This window comes from Hypanus sabinus, chromosome 4 (assembly GCF_030144855.1).
Source record: "Hypanus sabinus isolate sHypSab1 chromosome 4, sHypSab1.hap1, whole genome shotgun sequence".
Lineage (NCBI taxonomy): Eukaryota > Metazoa > Chordata > Chondrichthyes > Myliobatiformes > Dasyatidae > Hypanus > Hypanus sabinus.
In genome coordinates, this window is record NC_082709.1 from 10417305 (window position 1) to 10441447 (window position 24143).

At 38.7% G+C, this 24143-nt stretch overlaps 1 protein-coding gene across 2 annotated transcripts; it reads right to left on the minus strand.

Moving 5' to 3' along the window:
• Nucleotides 1–1864: 1864 nt before the first annotated feature.
• Nucleotides 1865–23432, minus strand: LOC132392483 (dehydrogenase/reductase SDR family member 9-like). Of its 2 annotated transcripts, XM_059966380.1 has the most exons (5): nucleotides 23120–23432; nucleotides 8820–9078; nucleotides 5636–5799; nucleotides 2565–2578; nucleotides 1865–2355 (listed from the first exon to the last, which is right to left on the minus strand). In XM_059966380.1, exons 1-5 carry the CDS (start codon nucleotides 23430–23432, stop codon nucleotides 2149–2151), a joined length of 957 nt encoding a protein of 318 aa, XP_059822363.1. In that variant the 3' UTR covers nucleotides 1865–2148. The 2 variants fall into 2 exon arrangements, with proteins under 2 accessions (XP_059822363.1, XP_059822362.1); XM_059966379.1 differs by lacking the exon at nucleotides 2565–2578 and having other exon boundaries at nucleotides 1865–2372.
• Between the last annotated feature and the right edge of the window lie 711 nt (nucleotides 23433–24143).

The window sequence follows — 24143 nt, forward strand, 5'->3', positions numbered from 1 at the left end:
ATCAATCTGTTTCGCTCCACACTGACTCTCTCACTTTCTGCTTTTCCTGACCAACACCTGCCTTTTCTTTTCATATCCCTGAACCCTTCAGATTTTTAAACATTTATTTTCAATTCAGTGGCACTTTGTTCTCTAAAAGATGAGGTGGATACTCTCATTGAACGTTGGATCTGTTTCTGTTTTCACTGTGATATTATGTACAGAATCCTACTGGCCTTGTGCTTATTAACAGTGGTATTTACCAGAAATGAATTACAAGCCATCAGTGGATGTGGGATCAATGTGGTCTCTGGTGAAATTGTTCTGACCAAATATTTTAATGTTGAATGTGTTTAAGATGATGAGAGGCATTCTTCGTGTGGAAGTCGGCGGCTTTTTCCCAGGGCTGAAATGGTGAGCATGAGAGGGCACTGGTTTAAGGTGCTTGGAAGCAGGTACAGGGGAGACGTCAGGAGTAAGTTTTTTTACGCAGAGATCGGTGAGTGCGTGGAATGGGCTGCTGGTGACGGTGGTGAAGGCGGGTATGAAAGGGTCCTTTAAGAGACTCCTGGGCAGGTGTATGGAGGTCAGAAAAATAGAGGGCTATGGGTAACTGATGCACCATCAATAACTCTGAGACATGGGTTAAGGTAGGCTTTTATTGGCTGGAAGAAAGAACAAGCAGCAAGTGACCACCACACTGCATCCTGGAGACTGAGGCCGGGGCTGTGTCTTCATACCGGGGTCCGTGGGAGGAGCCACAGGAGCAGTCAGCGGGGGGCGAGTCCAGACAGGTATATGTAGTTCACCACAGTAACTCTAGGCAATTTCTCAGGCTTGGCACAGCCTTGTGGGCCAAAGTGCCTCTATTGTGCTGCAGGATTTCCTATGTTTCTATCTTTAATTTTGCACATTATTTTGAATGTTAAAATAATTGTCTGTTCATTCCTTTTCCAGAGCTGCTGCCTGTCCTGCTGAGTTCCTCCAGCATTTTGTCTGTGCTTCTCTGGATACCCATCATCTGCAGAAAGAATCGCTTGAGTTTAAAATTCGAGTGAGCTGCTTTATTTTGCTACAGAGCTCAATCACTGTCCAGAGCCTACAAGCTTCCTTTCAGAGGGAATGATCATCAGAGAATATCACAAAGCATTATTGTGGATTTGTTTCTGACTAGTTTTAACATTGAATTACCAAGATACAAATCAATATTTTCTGTCTTCTTTGCACCAAATATTTTCTGAACTTTGGGTTGCTGTCAGAAAATGAAAAGAAGGAAATACTTAATGCTTTAAAGAGAAAGGCTGTGTTAGTATAGGTATACCATGAGCATACAGCAATGTGCAAAGGTCTCTGGCACAGAAACAGAGCCTATAAGAAGTACTTGCCCACCCTGGAAGTTTTCATTTTGTAGAGATCTGTTTTCACTTTGCAATTAGTCTGCAGGCAGTCATGGTGACACTCTCAGCGCACAGGTTTTGGTGTTTCTCTCTGGCACTGCTCACATTTAGATAGGACCCCATTGCTTGCCTCGGTCCTGATTGGCTACCCCTCCAGCTGAACTTGAATTACTGTCAGCATCCTGTAAACTTGAACCAGTCTGGGCATTGAACCAGTAGGGGCATGGCTGATTTAATTTTTTTTACCTTATTAGTAATTAGTACATATATAATTCTCCTCCGACCTCGCTCATTAACAGGCACCTTCACCCACGGAGCTGCCACTCACTGGATGTTTCTTTGCACAATTCTCTGTAAACTCAAGAAAGCCTTGAAAGGATTCACTCATAGCCTTCCGAAAATTCAACTGGGTGGCTGAGGAACATTTCTCAAAATTTGTAAAATATATATTAATACAACAAACTATAGCATAAAGAAAGACACATGAATCAACTTATGACCTTTTATTTTTGCCCAGAACATTGAAACTTCAGCAGTGATAAAAGCCTTTTAATTGATAACACCTCAAAATCTACACCTCAAATTTGCTCCAAATTGTGGTTCGATTCTCCAAAATCTTTGATAGTTTTGAAAGTGAATATACTGACTGACACCAGAGAAAGGAATAACATTGCTTATTTTCTATGATACAGCAAGAAAGGGATCACATCATATTTTACAGTAGCATCACTAGTACTATTTCCTCCTCATCATACTCAATCCCAAAATGATGCTAAAAGAGAGCTTTTGCTGGCTTGGTTTTATATAAACTGATCAGAAAATCAGATATAGCAGTTGGCATGTAGGAGAGAGGAATCCAAAAACACTTTGCATCTGTTCCAGCAGAGTACCGAGTACGAGGATGCAGAGAAATCAGAGCGTGATTCAGACACCACACCACTTTCATCAAATCTGGGTTTAATTGCCCCAACATTTTGGTCTGTGATTTTGCAGAGACTGTAAAAGAATATGAAAAGTACATTTAAAGAAAATTGTTTTTTATCTATGATGTTGATAAGCACCATATATAACATGCTACAGAACATTAGAGGCACATATCATTTTCGCAAAGGAAGGGTGAAGTTAGTTTTCAAGTAGATTTTATTTTCCTAGGAGTCCGCTAATTTTTGTGATGAGTTGTTGACTTGCGCAGTAAAGGCACACTCTCTGTGTTATGTTTTGTAATTGACTCAAAGGAAGATCTGGGAGTCCGAAATGCGGGTTTAACTTTGAGTTTACTTTCAGCGAGGCTCACGTGCATCACATGTGTACACTGTCCTGTGTATGTTACTCAAAATGGGTTTTTTGGTTTGTTAAGAGTAGGAATGCTTCTTTGTCTGATAAGTGTTTCTCTCGCAGTTGTTTTGCTTGATACTTGTTGATATGGTAATTGTATTCATTTGTTAACCAATGGGGAATGTTATTTTGTCTTGTGAGGCTGGGAACTTGGGGGAGGTTTTCTTGCGGGCTTTTGGTAGAGAGCGGGAGGAAGACGTCGAGGAAGGTGGACGTGCGCTGCACTGCTCGGAAGACCACCGGGCGTAGTCCTAGGTGCGAAGATGTGGAGGTCGGAGGCAAGCGACGAGGGGTCGAATGGTTCGATGTTTGAGCTCCAACGATGTGCACTAAACTGACTGAACTTTGATAAGTTGGCGCCTTTTTGTTTTTTTCCCTTGCATATATATTGTATTGCCTAATACTCTTTTAATCTTAGTAAACTCTTTAAAGTGTATTTCATAACGGTATTTGTTGTGGGTTTGATACTGTGGGCGGGCGCGAGGCATAAACTCGATTCTCACAGCACCTGCGTGTACGGGAGGTGGGATTGGTGTGTGGCTGGATCTCCTTTTCCCCTAGACATATACCAGCTTGTTGGGCAAGTGTTACATGTGGTAGCATGATGACGTTTGTAATTAACATATTTTAACATTTTACCCATCATGAATAAACAAAACCGATTAATCAATTAATATCTACATAAGATTACTCAAATATTATTGAAGCACACAACAATCTGTATGCTCTCAGAAGACAAAATAGGTGGAGTTCCTGCCGCTTGTTGCAAGTAATGGCTCTTGCTACCTGAAATTAAACAGGAAGTCCCCGGCAGACATCAATTTTTATATCTCCCGCCCCTCCCATAAATAAAACCCCATGTTATTACTCCTTGTGTCTCTTGCAACCCAGATGACTGAGGAAGGATTTAATGGATTCTTTTTCTTCAATTGATGCTGGGTATATCGGCTTCCTCTCCCTTCCGGGAGACTGCATGGAGCTGCTGCTGGTGGGCTGGTGATTTAAGAAACTGGGATGCAACCATGCAATGTAGAATTAATGGACCACCTGAACTCTTTCTTCCCATTCATTTGCATTTTTATGACATATAGAATTACTGAAACTATGTGTATTAATACTCTAAGTTGTGGTTCCATTCTCTGAAGTCTTTGACAGTTTTCAAGTCAAGATTCCTGACTGACACTATTGTGGTGAACTACATATACCTGTCTGGACACGCCCCCTGCTGACTGCTCCTGTGGCTCCTCCCACTGACTGTGGCTCCTCCCACAGACCCCGGTATAAAGGCGATTGAGGCCTGAGCCCGGCCCTCAGTCCCCAGGATGTAGTATAGTGGTCAACTACTGCTTGTTCTTTCTTCCAGGCAATGAAAGCAGATATCTCGCCTCACATCTCAGAGAGTTATTGATGGTGCATCAACTACCAAAAGGGTCACCTATTTTCTATGATACAGGAAAAAAGGGATTTTTAAATTAAATTTTACATCAGTGTCACTATAGACACATCTACTGTTGTTTAAAGTCTACAGACACAGCAGTAAATAAGGTTGAAAGAGTACAGAGAAAATTTACAAGGATGTTGCCGGATTTGAAAGACCTGAGTTATAAGAAAGTATTAAATGAGTTAGGACTTTATTCCCTGGATCATGAAAGATTGAGAGGAGATTTGGTATACAAAATTAGGAGGGGTATAGGTCAGGTAAAGGCAAGCAGGCTTTGCAACCAGAGGTCATGGGGTAAGAGTGAAAGATGAAAAGTTTAAAGGGAACCTGAGGGGAAACTTCTTCACTCAGAGGGTTGAACAACCTCCTGAGCAAAAGGAAAAGAGACCACAGGTTGCAGGCAACTGTGCAATTGTTGAGTTGTAAATGCTAATATGAAATGCTTGAAGTGGGATGTGAGGCCTTCTTCAAAATTAGCATCTTGTACCTTCAAGTTTTTATTGCAAAGACTGGTTTACAAGGTTAACACAGATGGTTGATAACAAAGGAGAGATACAGTGCTGCAGTTGTGCTGCTGAAAGATAGATGCTTTGTGTGGGAGGATGAGCTAGGAAAGATGGCGGCATCAGTTTTTGCAGACCCAGGCAACCTTCCAGTTTGTTCAAGGGACAGTTTTTCCTTCTTCTCTTGTGTCTTTCTTTTCTGTTCAAGGTGTCTGGGGTTCTGTCAGAGCCTGTGATATACTGCTCAAACTGCAGTTCATCACAAGCAGTGGGTCTTTGAACCGGCTGCGCAGCTCGGTGCTTTCCTATCTCCAGGAGCAGGCTGCAAGACTTGCACCTTTGTGTCTGGCCCCGCAGACGACCAGTTCCTCCCTGATATCGCCACTGAAACGTCATTGGAGACTGAAATATTGGGACAGCAGACAGTGTGTGCTGCTGTCAGAAGAAGGACTCTGTACTCAATTCAAACTCTAACCTCCCCCTCCAAACCAATGGTTTGTGAAAGCTGGCAGGGTACTTGGAGAAGTGACTTGGCAGATTGCAACTCTGGGCCAGAAATCTCTCTCTCTCTCCCTCTCCCTCCCTCCCTAGCTCGATGGAGAGAGAGAGAAAACCTGCCTGAGACACCAAAGTGCTGATTATGGACTGTAGGTTTTGATGGGACTCCAGATCAAGGTCTTTCTGGGGATTTTGCTATTGCCTGCAAGAGGGGAGGGAGAGGAAGTCAGTGCTTCAGCTGCTGCTTCTGCGTGGATGGCATGAGGGAGAGGCTGGGCTTTACGTTTCTGATGTTTCTATCATTCATTCTTTGGGGTTTATTGTTTTGTGAATGTCTGTAAAGAATAAGAATTTCAGGCTGTATACATTCTCTATATTAAATTAAACCAATTTATTTGAACAATTTATATACTGTATAAACATAAAAAAAACTAATGAAAATGGAAAAACATCTAAATATATATAAAATGAAAACAACTAACCTTTATCCATGTAATCAACCCCATAGTCTTCTCGTACCTCTGGTGGTAATCTACTCCAGAGCCTGTACATTTGCTTCAGTGGGTGGTCTGTATCAGTCAAGGGTGTTTTGAAACTGCCTGGCTCAATACAAGCTACTTTCACTCCAAAACACTTGATATCTCTCCTGCAAAATTACAAAATAAAACTGTCATGTTGTTGAAAACTTTTATCTATTGGCTTTTGTTTACTTTGTCCTTGTTTATTTTACGTAAAACACAGTACATGCTGCTTTAAATGATAGACTATGAGGAGAACCAGTCAATCTTTTGTGAAGGAATAATAATAACAACATATTCACAGAACGCTTTCCAACAGATGATGTAATTACAGGTGATTTACAAACAATAAAGTTAAAAATGAAAATAAAATACTAAACAATGTTCGTAAAAAGCAAGGTGTAATAATTAGGTAACACACACAAAATGGCGGAGGAACACATCAGGTCAGCCAGCATCTATGGAAATGTTTACAGTCGCTATTTCTGGTCAAGATTTCTGCCTTAAGTATTCCCAATGATTTGGCCTCAATGGCCACATGAGGCAATGAATTCCACAGATTAACCACTCTCTGGCTAATGAAATTCCACCTCATCTCTGTTCTAAATGGATGTCCCTCTATTCTGAGGCTGTGTCCTCTGGTCTTAGACTCCTCCACCACAGGAAACGCCTCCACATACTCTCTGTCAAGGCCCTTTAACAATCAATGTTTCAATGAGATCACCCCTCAATCTTCTGAATTTCAGTGAATAGACACCTGGAGCCAGCAAACACTCCTTGTATGACAAGCCTTTCAATTCCAGAATCATTTTTGTGAACCTTCTTTGAACCCACCCCAATAACAGCAAATTCTTTCCCAGATAAGGGGCCCAAAACTGCTCACAGTAATCCAAGTGAGGCCTCACCAGTGGTTTATAAACCCTCAAAAGTACATCCTTGCTTTATATTCAAATCCCCTTGAAATGAATGTTAACGTTACATTTTCCTTCCTCACCACAGACTCAGACAAAACAATTAATCTTTATGGAATCCTGCATGAGCACTCCCAAGTCCCTTTGTACCTCAAATTTTTGAATTTTTTCTCCATTTAGAAAATATTCTTCCCTTTTATTTCTTCTACCAAAGTGCATGACTATTCACTTCCCAACACTGTATTCCATCTGCCTATTGTTTGCCCATTCTCTAAATCTGTCCAAGTCCTTCTGTAGCCTTTCATCTTCCTCAAAACTACCTGCCCCTCCATGTAAATACATATTGTCTGCAAACCTGGCCACAAAGTCATCAATTCTGTCATACAAATCATTGATATGTAACATAAAAAAGCAGTCCCAACACATAATCCTGTTGTACACCACTAGTCACTGGCAGACAACTGGAAAAAGCTAGCATTATTCCCATTATTTCCCTCTTGCCGATCAACCACTGCTTTATCCACGCTGGTAGCTTTCCTGTCATACAATGGGCTTCTGAAGCAGCCGCATGTGTGGCAACTTGTTAAAAGCTTTCAGAAAATCCAAGTATTCAACATCCACCAGTTCTCCTTTATCTATCCTGCTCGTTGTTTCTTAAGAATCAACTCTAACATCTTCCCAACCACTGAGGTCAGACTGAATGGCCTACAATTTCCATTCTTCTGCCTCCTCCCTTCTGGAAGAGTGGAGTGACAGTTGCAATTTTCCATTCTTCCAAAACCACGCCAGAAACAGCTGGTTTCTGAAAGATCATTAGTAATGCCTCCAGAATGTCTTCAGCTACCTCTTTCAGAATGCTGGGATGTACACCGTATGGTCCAGTTAACTTAGCTACCTTCAAACCTTTCAGTTTCCCAAGAACTTCTCCTTAGTAATGGCAACTTCACTCACTTCAATCCCCTGACATCCTTGAAACTCTGGCATACTGCTAGTGTCTTCTACAGTGAAGACTGACGCAAAATTATCATTCAGTTCATCCGCCATTTCCTTCTCCCCCATCACTACCTCTCTCGCCTCATTTTCCAGCAGTCTAGTATCTACTCTCACCTCTCATTTACGCTTTATATATCTCAGGAAACTTTTGGTATCCTCTTTAATATTATTGGCTAGCTTTACTTCAGATTTCATCTTTTCCTTCTTAATGACTGTCTTTGTTGCCATCTGTTTGTTTTTAAAAGCTCCCCAAATTCTCGAACTTTCCACTAGTTGTTACTCTATAATATGCCCTCTCTTTAGTGTTGATGTGGACTTTGACTTCTCTTGTCAACCACAGTGCCATCATCTATATTTAGAGTACCTCTTCTTCTTTGGGATGTTTATATCTGTTGCCTTCTGAATTGCAATTCCAGCCATTGCTATTCTGCCATCATTTCTAGCAGAGTTCTTTTATAATCAGATTTGGCCAGCTCCTCTCTCATGCCATAATTACTGGCCCTTAAGGGTTCCGTTACCTTGAATTCTCTAATTAATTAATTGGGCAATTCCCAATCCAGAAGAGCTGATCACTACAAACTCCTCTACAAAGCCATCTCACAGACACTCCCGAAATACCCCTCTGGGACCTGTTTGTTAACCAACTACCTAATCCTTAGCACTATCACTCCAGTTCCATTCCCTTGCCAAATTTGTTTAAGCCCAACCCAACAGTTCGAACAAATCAGCCCACAAGGATATTGGACTGCTCAGTTTCGGGTGCAAACCATCCCTTTTGTACAGGTGATATCTTCCCCAGAAGTGACCCCAATGATCCATAAATCTGAAATCCTGCCCTCTACACCAGATCCTCTGGCACACACTCATCTGCTAAATCATCCTAATGGATGTCACTCCTATTAATACCTAAACATACTTTTATTCGACCTGTTACACTGTCATTTTATGAAGTTTCCTGTGAATCCAAGGAGTCTAAAGGGAGCATTTACAAGTACCCTCGTCCCCTACTCCAGCTGCAAAGATGACTATTTCCTGGCCCCTGGTGCTCTGGTCTCCAAGCCCTGGTGCCAGCTCTTGGCTCAGGGCTCAGGGCTCACTCTCAGTACCTGGCTGATATTCTGGAGCAGGAGCAAGTCAAGATTGTGAATCATCAGGATTCCCAAAAAACAAAATGCCAGATTAAATTCATTTTACTGCATATACAAAGAGAAATATCAAGGAGAGCATCTTAATTTCAAACTCACCTGAGATAGTCGTTGAAGGCTTCTACACCAAATTTAGAGATGCAATATGGTCCACTCATAAGGCTGATCCTTCCAAATATACTTGCAATATTTACTATTCTGCCTCGTGCCCTCTTTATCAGAGGAAGTACACTCAGTGTGACTTCAATAAGTCCAATCAGGTTGACATTCAGCGCAGGTTTGAAATCACTTATTGTAAGCCAGTCAACAGGTGCAATGGTGTGCAAGATGCCAGCAGAGTTAACCAGCCCCCAGAGTCCTAGAATTGTTGAAATGAACACAAAAAGACTTAAATGTCAGATTACCCTTTATTATAATTGACTGGCTCCTAATACTGTCTTGTGATTTCACACTTAAAACTTACGTCAAAACAAAAACATCAGCTGTATAACTTAATACATATATTTACATGCAGCCCACATAAAAAACGCTAATGCTGTTGCCTTAGAGTTAAAGGTTCATTATACTCTTTGCCTTATATTGCACATTTAAATGGAGAAATAATGTAAAGATTTTTACTCACAGAAATGATGTAAGAAATAAAGTCAATTCAATTCAAAGGTCTAAGAAATAAATTTAATCACAGTAGTGGATTCCAGTTAATTGAGCCATTGGTTAATCAGACAGTCCCCAATTTGACACAACTCTTAATGAATAAAAACAGATAATCGAGAAAACAACCAGGATGCTCTTTGTTTATTTGGAACGTCATGGTGTTTAATTAGGACAGGAGACTGTCGCTAAGCTGTTCCTAATTAGAGTCAGTTAACTGATGGTTTGTCTTTTTTTGTATACCTTTTTAACTATTTCCATGAAACTTTGATCAATTGTGGTAGCCACTTACCTGAGCCAAAATCTACTGATCCTGATATGTCCTAACTAACCAGAAATCAGATCAGAACAGTCACTCCAAAGACAACACGGGATTCAATCAACCGACACATAATGTCAGCATTACTCTTAAGTGTACGGAAACCATGTCTAAAAATGGATTTATTTATTGAGATACAGCGTCAACAGTCCTTTGCGGCCCTTAAACCCACGCCACTCAGAAATCCCCTGGTTTAACCCTAGCCTAATCACAGGACAATTTACAATGACCAATTAACCTACCAACCACAGTGTAACCACTGCTACAGCTGTGAAAAGTGTGTCCAGATTCAGCTTCTGAAGCAGCGTGTTGCAGCACTGAAGAAAGAACTGGATGACCTCAGGTTCATCCACGAAAACGAGAGTTTTCTGGATAGGACCTACAGTGAGGTCGTTACACCGAGGATACCGGAAGAGAGAAAGGGTGTGACGATGAGGATGGAAAGGATGCTTGAAATACAAGAGACCCCAGGGGATGTACCTCTCATAAACAGGTTCACCCTCTTGGAAGCTGTCAGCACAGAAGGTACTGCCAATCTGAGAGGCGGACAGGTCTGCGAGCTGAAAATTGGTGCAGAAGCAGAGCCGAGGAGTCAGACATCAGGAAGAGCTGTGGTAGTAGGGGACTCCATAGTAAGAGGTACGGAAAGGGGTTTCTGCGGCAACAGGTGAGATTTAAGGATGGTACGTTGCCTCCCTGGTGCTAGGATCCAGGACATCACGGACCGATTGCAGGGAATCCTCAAGGGTGAAGGTGAACAGCCGGAAGTGGTAGTGCATGTTGGCACAAATGACATTGGGAAGAAGAGGAAGGACATTCTGCAGCGGGACTTCAGAGAACTCGGAAGAAGGCTGAAAAGCAGGACTTCCAGGGTGGTTATCTCCAGTTTGCTTCCAGTTCCTCGTGCTGGAGAGGGCAGGAACAGGGAGATAATGGATCTGAATATGTGGCTGAGGAACTGGTGCAGGAAGCAAGGATTTACATTCTTGGACCTCTGGGATCTGTTCTGGGGCAGTGATGAATTGTACAAAGTGACGGGTTGCATTCTGGCAGACAGGTTTGCCACTGCAACACAGATATGTTTAAACTAAGTAGTGGGGGGAGGGGATGAACTGGAAATATAAGGATGGAGTTAAAGGGAAAGTGAAAATAAGAAAAGTTAAAAAGGACAACAGAATCAATGGAGTAGAAAGCTCAAGAAGGGATCATACAGTATGGCCAAGTGAAATAGAAATTGATATGAAAGGAGAGGGGAGTAACAAATTCAAAGTATTATATATGAATGCACGAAGTATAAGGAATAAAGTAGATGAGCTTGAGGCTCAGTTGGAAATTGGCAAGTACAATGTTGTGGGAATAACAGAGAAATGGCTTCAAGTGGACAGGGCCTGGGAAATGAATATTCAAGGATATACATCTTATCGAAAGGACAGACTGACTGGCAGAGGGGGTGGGGTTGCTCTGTTGGTGAGGAATGATATTCAGTCCCTTGCGAGGGGGCACATAGAATCAGGGGATGTAGAGTCAGTATGGATAGAACTGAGAAATTCTAAGGGTAGAAAGACCCTAATGGGTGTTATCTACAGGCTCCCAAACAGCAGTCTGGATGTAGGGTGTAAGTTGAATGAAGAGTTAAAATTGGCATGTCGCAAAGGTAATGATACAGTTGTCATGGGGGATTTCAACATGCAGGTAGACTGGGAGAATCAGAATGGTACTGGACCCCAAGAAAGGGAGTTTGTGGAGTGCCTCCGAGATGGATTCTTAGAACAGCTTGTACTGGACCCTACCAGGGAGAAGGCAATTCTAGATTTAGTGTTGTGCAATGAACCGGATTTGATCAGGGACCTAATGAAAGGAACCATTATGAGGTAGTGACCATAATATGATATGTTTTAACCTACAGTTTGAGAAGGAGAAGGGAAAATCGGATGTGTCAGTATTACAGTTGAACAAAGGGACTATGGAGCTATGAGGGAGGAACTGGCCAAAGTTCAATGGAACAATACCCTAGCAGGGAAGACAGTGGAACAACAATGGCAGGTATTTCTGGGAATGCAGAAGGTGCAGGATCGGTTCATTCCAAAGAGGAAGAAAGATCCTAAGGGGAGTAAGGGGCGGCCGTGGCTGACAAGGGAAGTAAAGGGCAGTATAAAAATAAAAGAGAAGTATAACATAGCAAAGATGAGCGGGAAACCGGAGGACTGGGAAGCTTTTAAAGAGCAACAGAAGATAACAAAAAAGGCAATATGCCAAGAAAAAATGAGGTACGAAGGTAAACTAGCCAAGAATATAAAGGAGGATAGTAAAAGCTTCTTTAGGTATGTGTATAGCAAAAAAATAGTTAAGACCAAAATTGGACCATTGAAGACAGAAACGGGTGAATTTATTATGGGGAACAAGGAAATGGCAGATGAGTTGAACAAGTACTTTGGATCTGTCTTCACTAGGAAAGACACAAACAATCTCCCAGATGTAATAGTGGTCAAAGGAACTAGGGTAAAGGATGAACTGAAGGAAATTTATACTAGGTAAGAAACAGTGTTGGATAGACTGTTGAGTCTGAAGGCTGGTAAGTCCCTGGGACCTGATGGTCTGCATCCCCGGGTACTTAAAGAGGTGGCTCTAGAAATCGTGGACACATTGTTAATCATTTTCCAATATTCTATACATTCAGGAACAGCTCCTGCTGACTGGCGGGTGGCTAATGTTGTCACACTTTTCAAGAAAGGAGGGAGAGAGAAAACAGCGAATTATAGACCGGTTAGCCTGACATCAGTGATGGGAAAGATGCTGGAGTCAATCATAAGAGATGAAATTATGACACATTTGGACAGCAGTAGAAGGATCAGTCCGAGTCAGCATGGATTTATGAAGGGAAAATCATGCTTGACTAATCTTCTGGAGTTTTTTGAGGATGTAACTATGAAAATGGACAAGGGAGAGCCAGTGGATGTAATGTACCTGGTCTTCCAGAAAGCTTTTGATAAAGTCCCACATAGGAGATTAATGGGCAAAATTAGGGCACATGGTATTGGGGGCAGAGTAGTGAAAATTGGCTGGCTGACAGGAAACAAAGAGTAGCGATTAACGGGTCCCTTTCGGAATGGCAGGCTGTGACCAGTGGGGTACCGCAAGGTTCGGTGCTGGGACCGCAGCTATTTACAATATACATTAATGATTTAGGTGAAAGGATTAAAAGTAACATTAGCAAATTTGCTGATGACACAAAGCTGGGTGGCAGTGTGAAATGCCAGGAAGATGTTATGAGAATGCAGGGTGACTTGGACAGGTTGGGTGAGTGGACAAATGTATGGCAGATGCAGTTTAATGTGGACTCAGCGCACAGCGCTAGGGGGAATCCACGTTGAGGATGATGGAGTTGCTCTGGAATATATAGACAATTAATAGAATATACAGACTTTTGGAAGATGACAACGAGTATATTTACTCTCTCCAAAGCCATCTCTTTCACAATGTCATCATGTCCTGGCGTTTTAATGGTTTTCAGTCCCATTAATTTAATTTTTGTTTTACTAATGCTAAGTGATTTGAGTTCATCACTCTCTGCTGACCAATGTTTCCCCATTATTAATGGGAATCTTTCTTCCACAGAGACATACAAAATACTTATTTCCTTTCCTTAATCTTTAATATTATTACTCTGGGACTCATATTAACCTTAGCGAATATTTTTCTTTTTACATATTGATAGACATGGTAGCCTAGTGGTTAGCACAATGCTTTACACTACAGAGGAGCCAGTTTCCCTCCCTGACTGTGTGGGTTTCCTCCGAGTGCTCTCACACTCCAAAAATGTTTGGTAGGTTAATTGATCATTGTAAATTGTCCCATGATGAGGCTAGGATTAAATCAGGGGATTGCTGGGTGGCATGGCTTGAAGGGCCACACTGTATCTCAGAAAAAAAGTAAAATAAACTTTTACAGTCTTATTTTATTTTCTTGGTCAATTAAAAAAGTGATGGTTGATGCTCCAAGTGAAAGGTGCAGTATATCACTTCTCATAGTGAAGTCCTGCATATATGCTGCCTATATCAGCACTGAAAGTGTCAAATAATATTTCATAAACTGTGTGATTATAATATCATTATGATTCACACCTATGGACTTTGAAATCCAGTTGCAGAGTATTCAAAAAGAGCACCGTATAATTGAGTTTCTCGATAGTTACCTTAACCAAACTCACCCATGCCATTTCAAGGCTTTATAACCTCTCTTCTAGATCTTTCACAGATTTTAGCTTTCAATGCTGCTCAAAAGTAGGATTGTCAAATGAGAAAGAGAGAACCTCAAGTGACAGTGCTAACAGTTCAAATAGATAAGGAGGTAAAGCTTAAGAAGGAAAGAGTTAACCTTTCCATCGGAGTAAGACAGCAATGAAGGAAAACATAGATTGGCAAAATGGAGAGAAATTCTACATAAAGGTCCTTGATTAACGGGCGGAACGTAAACATACAGACCTTTACACAAAATCCTGACTCTTAGGCACTGCTCATCACGTATTGGCAGGTCTCCTCAGAACTACTGCCAGACTTTCCTGGTGAGAGGTAGCCACTGCTGTGAGAACATGTCAGGAAATTATCAAAAACAGCTCCTGATTTCACTAATCCATTGAAGATATGCTAGCCTGCTGATTTTAGTCACTTCCGAGTGAGGCTATGGGTTCTTCTCACTCTATCATCACATCTCCACTGCGTCCAACACAATGTTTATCGTTCCTCCAAATACTTACAGCCTTATCACAATTTGATGAATTTGAGCAAGCCTCAAGCCTTATTCTTACACCTGATTTTTGGTAAAATCTGATTTTTACCAGACAAGTAAATGAAACCACCAGGGATCCTTTTAAATATTTCCTATTCACAGAAGTCATATCAACATCAATTTCTATTTCTTCCAAGAGGATAATTAAACCAAAGATTTTGCAGATTTTCTTCTGAATACTCATTTAATAGTATTAGATTTTATTTGACTTTTCCTAGACTTTTATAGGTACTGACAGAACTCTTGGCAGTGATGCATTTTTGACAAATTTTGAACTGCTGTTTACTGGGGTCGTGATCTGATTGCTGGTCTGTTGCCAACAGAGTCCTTATTTTTGGTTGCAATTCCATCTTTTAAGTTGCCACATTACACACCATCCCCCAACCAATATGTCAAGTGGGTGATCTATTCTCATGCCTTTGACAATACCAGTTTGTGGTAATCAGCCGTGAGGAAGAGGAGTGGATTCCGGTTAATTGGACTTCGGCAGCCGCCTATTTGGGTTAAGTCTTGAAGAATAAAAACTAATTGAGAAAATAACCTGGGATCCCTTGTTTTATTTGGGAAACTATGCTGCCTAATGGGGACAGGAGATTGTAGCTGAAGTTTCTAGTTTGTATCAGTCATGTGCATTTGTGTGGCTGCTAAATACTACACCATACTTCGCGTGAACAGTTTTTAAATAGTGACAGGTGTGTGTGTTTATGTTTGAAAAGCAAAAATTTTTGTCACTGATTGCTGGTGAGAAATAAGCAGCAAGACAATTCAGAACTGTCTTGCTCAAGCATTCAGACTTGGAGATGCCAGGAGTGACAACGAAATTATTTCACTAATTCAACAAGTTAAGAGCTACGAAGAATTTGAAGATATTGACAATCACCTGGAATGTTACAATGAAAATGAAAATTTGGAGGATGCAATTGTCAAAAAGCATTGTATGAAGGCAGTCTATTACCTACACTAGGTGTGTGAATTGATTTACAGTCAATCAAGACACCATAGCAGTACACATTGGATGAATTCCTCCTTCAATAATATTAGGAACTAATTCGGCTTTATAGTACTGTAGTAGTAGTATTAGTAACAGCCTTGTGCTATACCCACTCATGGGGAACTCTTTGGGATTAAACCCTGAGGGAAAAATCTGGAGCTATAGTCCCTACACCTAGTTCAGTGCTGACTGGCAACTCCTGTAATGCTTCTGGTACCAACATGTATTGGTCTCTCCCGTTCCTTTGGGTTCATCAGATGCATGGAGAGGGGGAGCCTGCTACCTGGGCAACAGCTTGCTCTCAATATCATACTGCCCAGGCTTGCGTGTCTAGACAGCTAGGATGCAACATCCATGGTCAATTCTGACCTGACGGAGGCCTCAACAAATCAACAACAGAATTGGTAGTGTTCTAATTTATTCTGTATTTCATTTAAATGCATATTTTTTACTCAGTTAAATGGTAGTTTCTCTTTTATATTTTTTTAACAATTTCCATTAAATTTCAGCTAAATGGGACAGCCACTTAATTGCATCAAAATGTCCTGCTACATCCAAATTTACTGGAATCCACTGTATTCAGGAACGTTGTGGACCATCTGATTATCCAATTTTGGCATTCTCCTTTGGAGGAAGTGGTTTTCTGTTTGCTTAACGTCTTGTATTTGAAGGTCAGTCTAAAGCTTTCTAAGATACCTAAATATTCCCCATCAGCAGCTGGCCTTTGGCAAGATATTTATGTATGTTCCCTGATACAGTTTCTTTCTATTTTGCTGTGTGCAGATTCTTGATTATCGCAAGACAATTCTCCTCTTTTAGCAATGCTTATTTGAAGGTCATGATTTCTGAAGGAACAGTGTTGGCAGTAAAATTAACTGTGAAAACCACAATAATGCAAGTATTTCTGGGAATAATGCAGAAGGATTGGTTCATTCCAAAGAGGAAGAAAGATCCTAAGGGGAGTAAGGGGCAGCCATGGCTGACGAGGGAAGTAAAGGGCAGTGTAAAAATAAAAGAGAAGTATAACATAGCAAAGATGAGCGGAGGACTGGGAAGCTTTTAAAGAGCAACAGAAGATAACAAAAAAGGCAATACGCCAAGAAAAAATGAAGTATGAAGGTAAACTAGCCAAGAATATAAAGGAGGATAGAAAAAGCTTCTTTAGGTATGTGAATAGCAAAAAAATAGTTAAGACCAAAATTGGGCCATTGAAGACAGAAATGGGTGAATTTATTATGGGAAACAAGGAAACAAAGTGTAGTGATTAACGGGTCCCTTTCAGAATGGCAGGCTGTGACCAGTGGGGTACCGCAAGGTTCGGTGCTGGGACTGCAGCTGTTTACAATATATGACTTAGATGAAGGGATTAAAAGTAACATTAGCAAATTTGCCGATGACACAAAGCTGGGTGGCAGTGTGAAATGTCAGGAGGATGTTATAAGAATGCAGGGTGACTTGGACAGGTTGGGTGAGTGGGCAAATGTATAGCAGATGTAGTTTAATGTGGATAAGTGTGAGGTTATCCACTTTGGTGGCAAGAACAGGAAGGCAGATTACTATCTAAATGGAGTCCAGTTAGGAAAAGGGGAAGTACAACGAGATCTAGGTGTTCTTGTACATCAGTCAATGAAAGCAAGCATGCAGGTACAGCAGGCAGTGAAGAAAGCTAATGGCATACTGGCCTTTATAACAAGAGGAATTGAGTATAGGAGTAAAGAGGTCCTTCTGCAGCTGTACAGGGCCCTGGTGAGACCCCACCTGGAGTATTGTGTGCAGTTTTGGTCTCCAAATTTGAGGAAGGACATTCTTGTTATTGAGGGAGTGCAGCGTAGGTTCACAAAGTTAATTCCCGGAATGGCGGGACTGTCATATGTTGAAAGATTGGAGCAACTGGGCTTGTATACAGCGGAATTTAGAAGGATTTCGGATATACACGTTTATATTTTGTAATAAGAATTTACTTTTTTTAAGATGTCGTTTCTTCTTCCCATAAGACTTTATATTCTGTAAACATTTATTTGTTTGCCTGCACTTGGAAATGGGACGAATGTTTTGGATTTTTTGGTCTTTTTTTATTATATATTGTAGTGTCTATTAAATCTTTTTTTAATCCTATTTTGTTAACTTTTTTTATTAATTTTTTTTATAGATCGTTGAACTTACATTTATATTTTGTAATATGGCTTTTTCAAAATGTCGTTTCTTCTTCCCATAAGTCTTTGCTTTTGAAACGTCATTTTTCTTGTATTTGAACATGGAATTTTTTTTAAAGGTATATTACACTTTCAAATTTTAATGTTTATACTTTTTTTATTAATGATCGTTTGTTTTATTATATTATTTTTTTTCATTCTGATTGATATACATTTTCTCTTTGCAACCCTATATTTAAATCTGGGTGTTATATAATTTTTTTAATCTTTTCATGGAGCTGCCATCTTGAAATGGAGTTAATATTAGTGTTAGTTTATGTGCCTGCCGCTTGGCTTTCTTTCGAGGGGTGGGGGGAGGGGGTAGGGATCTTTTTCACACTTTTGCTTTTTATTTTTTTGCTTTTAGTTCATGGGCCGACTTTAAATTATTAATATTGGTGAGGTGTCATGTTCTCCGGTTGCTCCTGTACCATTTTTCCTTCTTCCTGAATTATGGGTTATGTGCTTTTTTCAACCTTTCATGGTATATACAATTAATATTAGCATGATGGATAAGTCTATTAATTTTATTTCTTGTAATACTAATGGTTTAAATCATCCAATTAAATGTAAAAAAATATTTAAAGTATTCCATAGACTAAATGCTAATATTATCTTTGTACAGGAGACCCATATTAGGAGGGAGGATAATCAATGCTTTTTTCGGTTCTGGAAGGGTCAACAATTTCATTCGAATTGTACTGCTAAAATTAGGGGTGTGTCTATTTTTATAGACCCCTCAATCTCGTTTATACATCATGAAATTATATCTGATCCACAGGGCAGATTTTTGTTGATTACTGGTTCACTTTTTAACCGAAAAGTGGCTTTAGTTAATATTTACGCTCCAAATTTTGACTGCCCTGAATTTTTTAAACATTTATTTACTACCCTTCCTAATCTAAATGAATATATGTTGATAATGGGTGGAGATTTCAATTGTTGTTTGAATCCTTCGATGGATAGATCTAAACCTATTTGAACTCTTCTGAATAGATCAGCTTTACTTATTAACTCTTCTATGGTCGATTCGGGAATTACTGAAATATGGCGGTTTTTGAACCCTAAAGATAAAGAATTTTCGTTTTTTTCACATGTATATCATAGTTATTCTAGAATTGATTATTTTCTTATTGATCATCGTTTATTAGCAGATGTTATTGACTGTAAATATGATTCTATTGCTATTTCGGATCATGCACCTTTGAAGTTATCTATCAAGATTTTGGACTCTTTCATTTATACTAGATCTTGGAGACTCAACGCCACTTTGTTTCAAGATCCAGAATTTATTACCTTCATAAAACAGCAAATTGACTTATTTTTTTTCAACAAACTATACTGAAGAGATTGACAGAGGAATACTTTGGGACTCTTTTAAGGCTTTTATTTGTGGACAAATTATCTCATATTCTGCTGGTAAAAGAAAACAAAGATATTTAGATATAGCTTTATTGGTGGATAAAATTAAAGAAATTGATAAGATTTATTCCGTTACTCCTACCAAGGAACTTTATAAGAAGAGAGTTGAACTGCAAATGGAACATAGCTTACTGTTAGCTTCTTCAATTGAGAATCAATTAATTAGGACCAGGGCTCAATTTTATATCCATAGTGATCGAACTGGTAAATTGTTAGCTAATCAATTAAAAGCTATTTTGACTAAGTGACAAATTATTAAAATTTGTAAACAAGATGGTAATCTGACTATGGATCATAAAGAAATTAATAATACTTTCCAAGATTTTTATAAATCTTTATATCAATCAGAATTTGATGGTGATCTGTCTATGATGGATAATTTTTTAACAATTTGAATATTCCCAAATTGACAGATGAAGATCGAAGTTTATTTGATGCTCCTATTTCTATGGCTGAGGTAGGAGAGGCTATTTCATCGATGAATTCAGGGAAAGCTCCTGGTCCTGATGGTTATATTATAGAATTTTTTAAAACTTTTTCTTCTTTGCTTTCCCCTTGGCTATGTGAAATCTTTAATGATGCATTTATTAAGAAGAGACTACCCCAGTCCTTTTATGAAGCTACTATCTCTTTAATTCTTAAAAAAGATAAAGACCCTACTTTATGTGCATCTTATCGCCCTATATCGTTATTAAATGTAGACTCTAAGATTCTTACAAAAATTTTAGCTACTAGGTTAGAAAAGGTACTATCACATATTATTTCAGGAGTTCAAACTGGTTTCATTAGGAACCGATACTCCTTTTTTAATGTTAGAAAATTAATTAATATAATTTACACTTCCTCACCCACAACCCCAGAATGTGTTATTTCATTAGATGCTGAAAAAGCTTTTGATAGAGTTGAATGGACATACTTATTTAATGCCTTGAAGAATTTTAATTTTAGTTCTAATTTTATATCATGGATTAAATTAATATATTATAAACCTGTTGCTTCTGTTCTTACGAATAATTATAGATCCTCTTTTTTTCAATTATCTCGTGGTACGAGACAAGGTTGTCCCTTAAGTCCTTTATTATTTAATATTGCATTAGAACCTTTAGCCATTGCTATTCGTGAATCCCCTAATATTTCTGGTATTACCCGTAATGAGAAATTATACAAGTTATCGCTCTATGCTGATGACTTGCTGTTATATATTTCTGATCCTGATAATTCTATTCCCGCTATTCTATCCTTGTTGGTTCAATTTGGTAGTTTTTCTGGTTACAAATTAAATTTGGATAAGAGTGAACTTTTCCCTTTAAATGCACAAACTTTACTGAATGACAGGATACCATTTAAAATTGTTACCGATAATTTTATTTATTTAGGTATAAAAATTACCAAGAAATATAAAGATTTATTGAGATTGAATTTTTTACCAATGCTTCATCAAATTCAACAACTTACTACTAGATGGTCTCCTTTATCCTTATCATTGGTTGGTCGGATCAATGCTGTTAAAATGATGATTTTACCGAAATTTTTATATTTATTTCAAGCCTTACCAATTTTTATTCCTAAGTCTTTTTTTGATAGCATTGATTCAAAAATTTCCTCATTTGTGTGGCAAAATAAAAACCCCAGATTAAGTAAACGACAGTTACAGAAATCTAAAAAAGATGGTGGTTTAGCTTTACCCAATTTTAGATTTTACTATTGGGCGAATAATATTCGGAATTTATTATACTGGAAATTAGATTTAGATTTACCATTGTGCCCACAGTGGGTAAATTTAGAATGTAACGGTACACAAGGATATTCTTTATTTTCTGTTCTTGGCTCTTCTCTCCCTGTTGATTTAGCTAAACTTAATAAACAGATATCTAACCCTATTGTCAAACATACATTACGAATTTGGTTTCAATTTCGTAAATTTTTTACTCTAAAAAACTTCGTTCTTGATAGCCCTATCTTACTTAATTTTTTCTTTAAACCCTCTTTAACAGATCAAGCTTTTAGTCTATGGAAAAGGAAAGGTATAATATGTTTTCGCGATCTTTTTTCTGAAGGTAGTTTGATGTCTTTTGATCAACTTTCTAACAAATTTAAATTACCTAAATCTAATTTTTTTAGATACTTACAAATTAGAAACTTTTTGTATAAAGTTTTACCATCCTTCCCTAATTCAACTTTGATAGATTTTTCAGATATGATTTTTGCTTTAAATCCCTGTCAGAAGAGATTAGTGGCTCTTATTTATAATATGATTATGAAGATACAACCAGAGATATCAGGTAGAATTAAACAGGAATGGGAAAAAGAACTTCAATACAATATTTCAACGGAAAAATGGGAAAAAATTTTACAAATGGTTAATTCTTCTTCTATATGTGCTAAACATGCTTTAATACAATTTAAGGTTGTCCATAGAGCTCATATGTCTAAAGATAAGCTTGCTCGGTTTTATTCTCATGTTAATCCTCAATGTGACAGATGTCATTTAGATGTGGCTTCATTGACCCACATGTTTTGGTCATGTCCTACTTTACATAATTATTGGAAGGACATATTTGCTACCATTTCCTCAATTTGGAATATTGATTTACAACCTCATTTTATCACTGCAATTTTTGGTATTCCAAATGAAGATGATAGTCGATTATCTCCTTCAATTAGACGAATGATTGCTTTTGTAACATTAATGGCCAGGAGATCTAAATTACAAAATTGGAAAGAAGTAAATCCTCCTACCACATTTCAATGGTTTTCTCAAACTATTTCTTGCCTAAGTTTAGAAAAAATTAGAAGTACTATTTTTTTATTCATCAATTAAATTTGAAGAAACTTGGGGACCGTTCATTCGACACTTTCATATGAATTAATTTGACTTCTTCCAGACCTTTACTCTTATTATTCTTGTTCTGGTATGGAGTTCCAGAGTTTTTTTGACACTATCATATACTTATAAACTATTATTATTGCCCATGTTAGTTTAAGTTTATTTTTTTATTATTTCTTTAAATATACATATTTTCTTATATTTTACATTTTTTTCTTTTTCTATTGATGATTATTTTTAATCTTTTCATGTATAATCAATATAGATTAGATTGATATTGTATGATCCTTTTTCGCTGATAGTTTAATAAGATATTGTTATCTTGTTATCAACAATTTCAAATCTATTGTATTCATAACATATGTAATATAATATTATGTTATGTCTTTTTTTTAAAAACTAATAAAAAGATTGAAAAAGAAAGGAATTTAGAAGGATGAGAGGGGATCTTATTGAAACATATAAGATTATTAAGGGATTGGACACGCTAGAGGGAGGAAACATGTTCCCGATGTTGGGGGAGTCCAGAGCCAGAGGCCACAGTTTAAGAATAAGGGGTAGGCCATTTAGAACGGAGTTGTGGAAAAACTTTTTCACCCAGAGAGTTGTGGATCTTAGATACCCTAGCTCTATGAGTATGTGTATATTATATTTATATATAAAAGCCCCTTCAAACAGAGAATTTACTAATATGGAATATTACCGTCTGACTCTTCAGTTCTGATGGAAATGTGATAGCTACCCTTTATCTATTTTACCAATCAACTTCCCAGCTCTTTACTTCACTCCCTCCCACTCTCTGAGTTTCAATTATCATTGGCCAACTTGCACATCTCCCTCCCCACCCACCAATCTTCTTACTCTGAATTCTCCATTCCTTTCCAGTCGGGTCTAGGGGCAAAACACCAACTGTTTATTCATTTCCATAGGTGCTGCTTGGCCTGCTGAATTCCTCCAGCATTTTGTTTTGTAGACACCTTATCACATCTTTTATCTTCTTTCTGTTTGGTATTGCATTGTGCTACTGCCAGAAAAATTGAGGAATTTATCAACATAAGCCAGTTGGCTTAAAAATGATTTGATTAATGAGATTTTCAAAATGCTTTTACTGCATTACATGTTTTTAAACTGATAAATAGTTCACAGAAAGCAATGCGATCTAAGAATTGACAATTTTTGTTTGACAAAGACGAAGGTTTAAATTTAAATTACCTTTTCCCTTTACCTCTGATTTTACAAATTCTGCTGCCTTCCCAATGCTCTCAGAGTTGGTAACATCAAGTTGAAATGTTTTGAGTCTCGATGAGGTCCTGCTCTTCAGTTCTTCAGCACCCTTCTCGGTAAAACAGGCAGCCAGAACATGGAATCCCTGCTGGTCCAGATGCTGGGCCAGAAGATTTCCAAAGCCAGAGTCACAGCCTGTGATGTACACGTACTTGTCAAATACATTTGTTATCCGTTTCCCGTCTCTGTACCGCCAGTACAGGAAGCAAAGTACCAGCGAAAGAATCAGATAGCCAAGCATTTCTGAAACCAGAGAAACACACAGAGCGCCTCAGAATCATTGTACTTGAGAAACTATTTCAATTGTGTGAAGTCATTGAAAAATAATTCGGAGGTTCAACAAATGCATTGGGAAACACAAGAGTTCAGAAAATTTGTTGTAATTTATTGGGAGGTTAGATCCTACTGCAAGGGTAATATAGATGTGGTGATGAATTCTCAAACTAAGAAGTGTTTTGCCTGATCAGGAGTTGTTCACAATTGAAGCACAAGTGTCTAACCAATGGAATCAATATTGTGAAGTGCGATGTTTCATCATCTTTAACACACCGTAAGCTACGTAAGCTAAATTGGCTTATCCCTTCGACTCATCCAATCCATGCCGAACCCATTTAAACTGCCTACTCCCATCGACCTGAACCCGGACCATTGGCCGCCATACCCCTACCATCATAAACACTGAAATCAAGCTTGCACGCACCAGTTGTGCTGGCAGCTTGTTCCACACTCTCATGACCCTCTAAATGAAGAAGCTTCTCTTCATGTTCCCCTTAAACTTTTCATCTTTCAACCTTAACCCATGACCTCTGATTGTAGTCCCACCCAACCTCAATAGAAAGAACCTGCTTGCATTTACCCTATCGATACCCCTCACAATTTTATATACCTCTATCAAATCTCCCCTCTACCTTGTACATTCCAAGAAATAAATTCTTAACCTATTTAATCTTTC

Excerpts from the sequence above, each read along its gene's own strand:
- LOC132392483 (XM_059966379.1), bottom strand. The coding sequence starts at position 23,432 with ATGCTTGGCTATCTGATTCTTTCGCTGGTACTTTGCTTCCTGTACTGG. Across the intron at positions 9,079-23,119 it reads ATCAGAGGTAAAGGGAAAAG|GACTCTGGGGGCTGGTTAAC; the intron begins GTAATTTAAATT and ends CAACAATTCTAG. Across the intron at positions 2,373-5,635 it reads GGTTGATTACATGGATAAAG|TCTCTGCAAAATCACAGACC; the intron begins GTTAGTTGTTTT and ends ATTCTTTTACAG.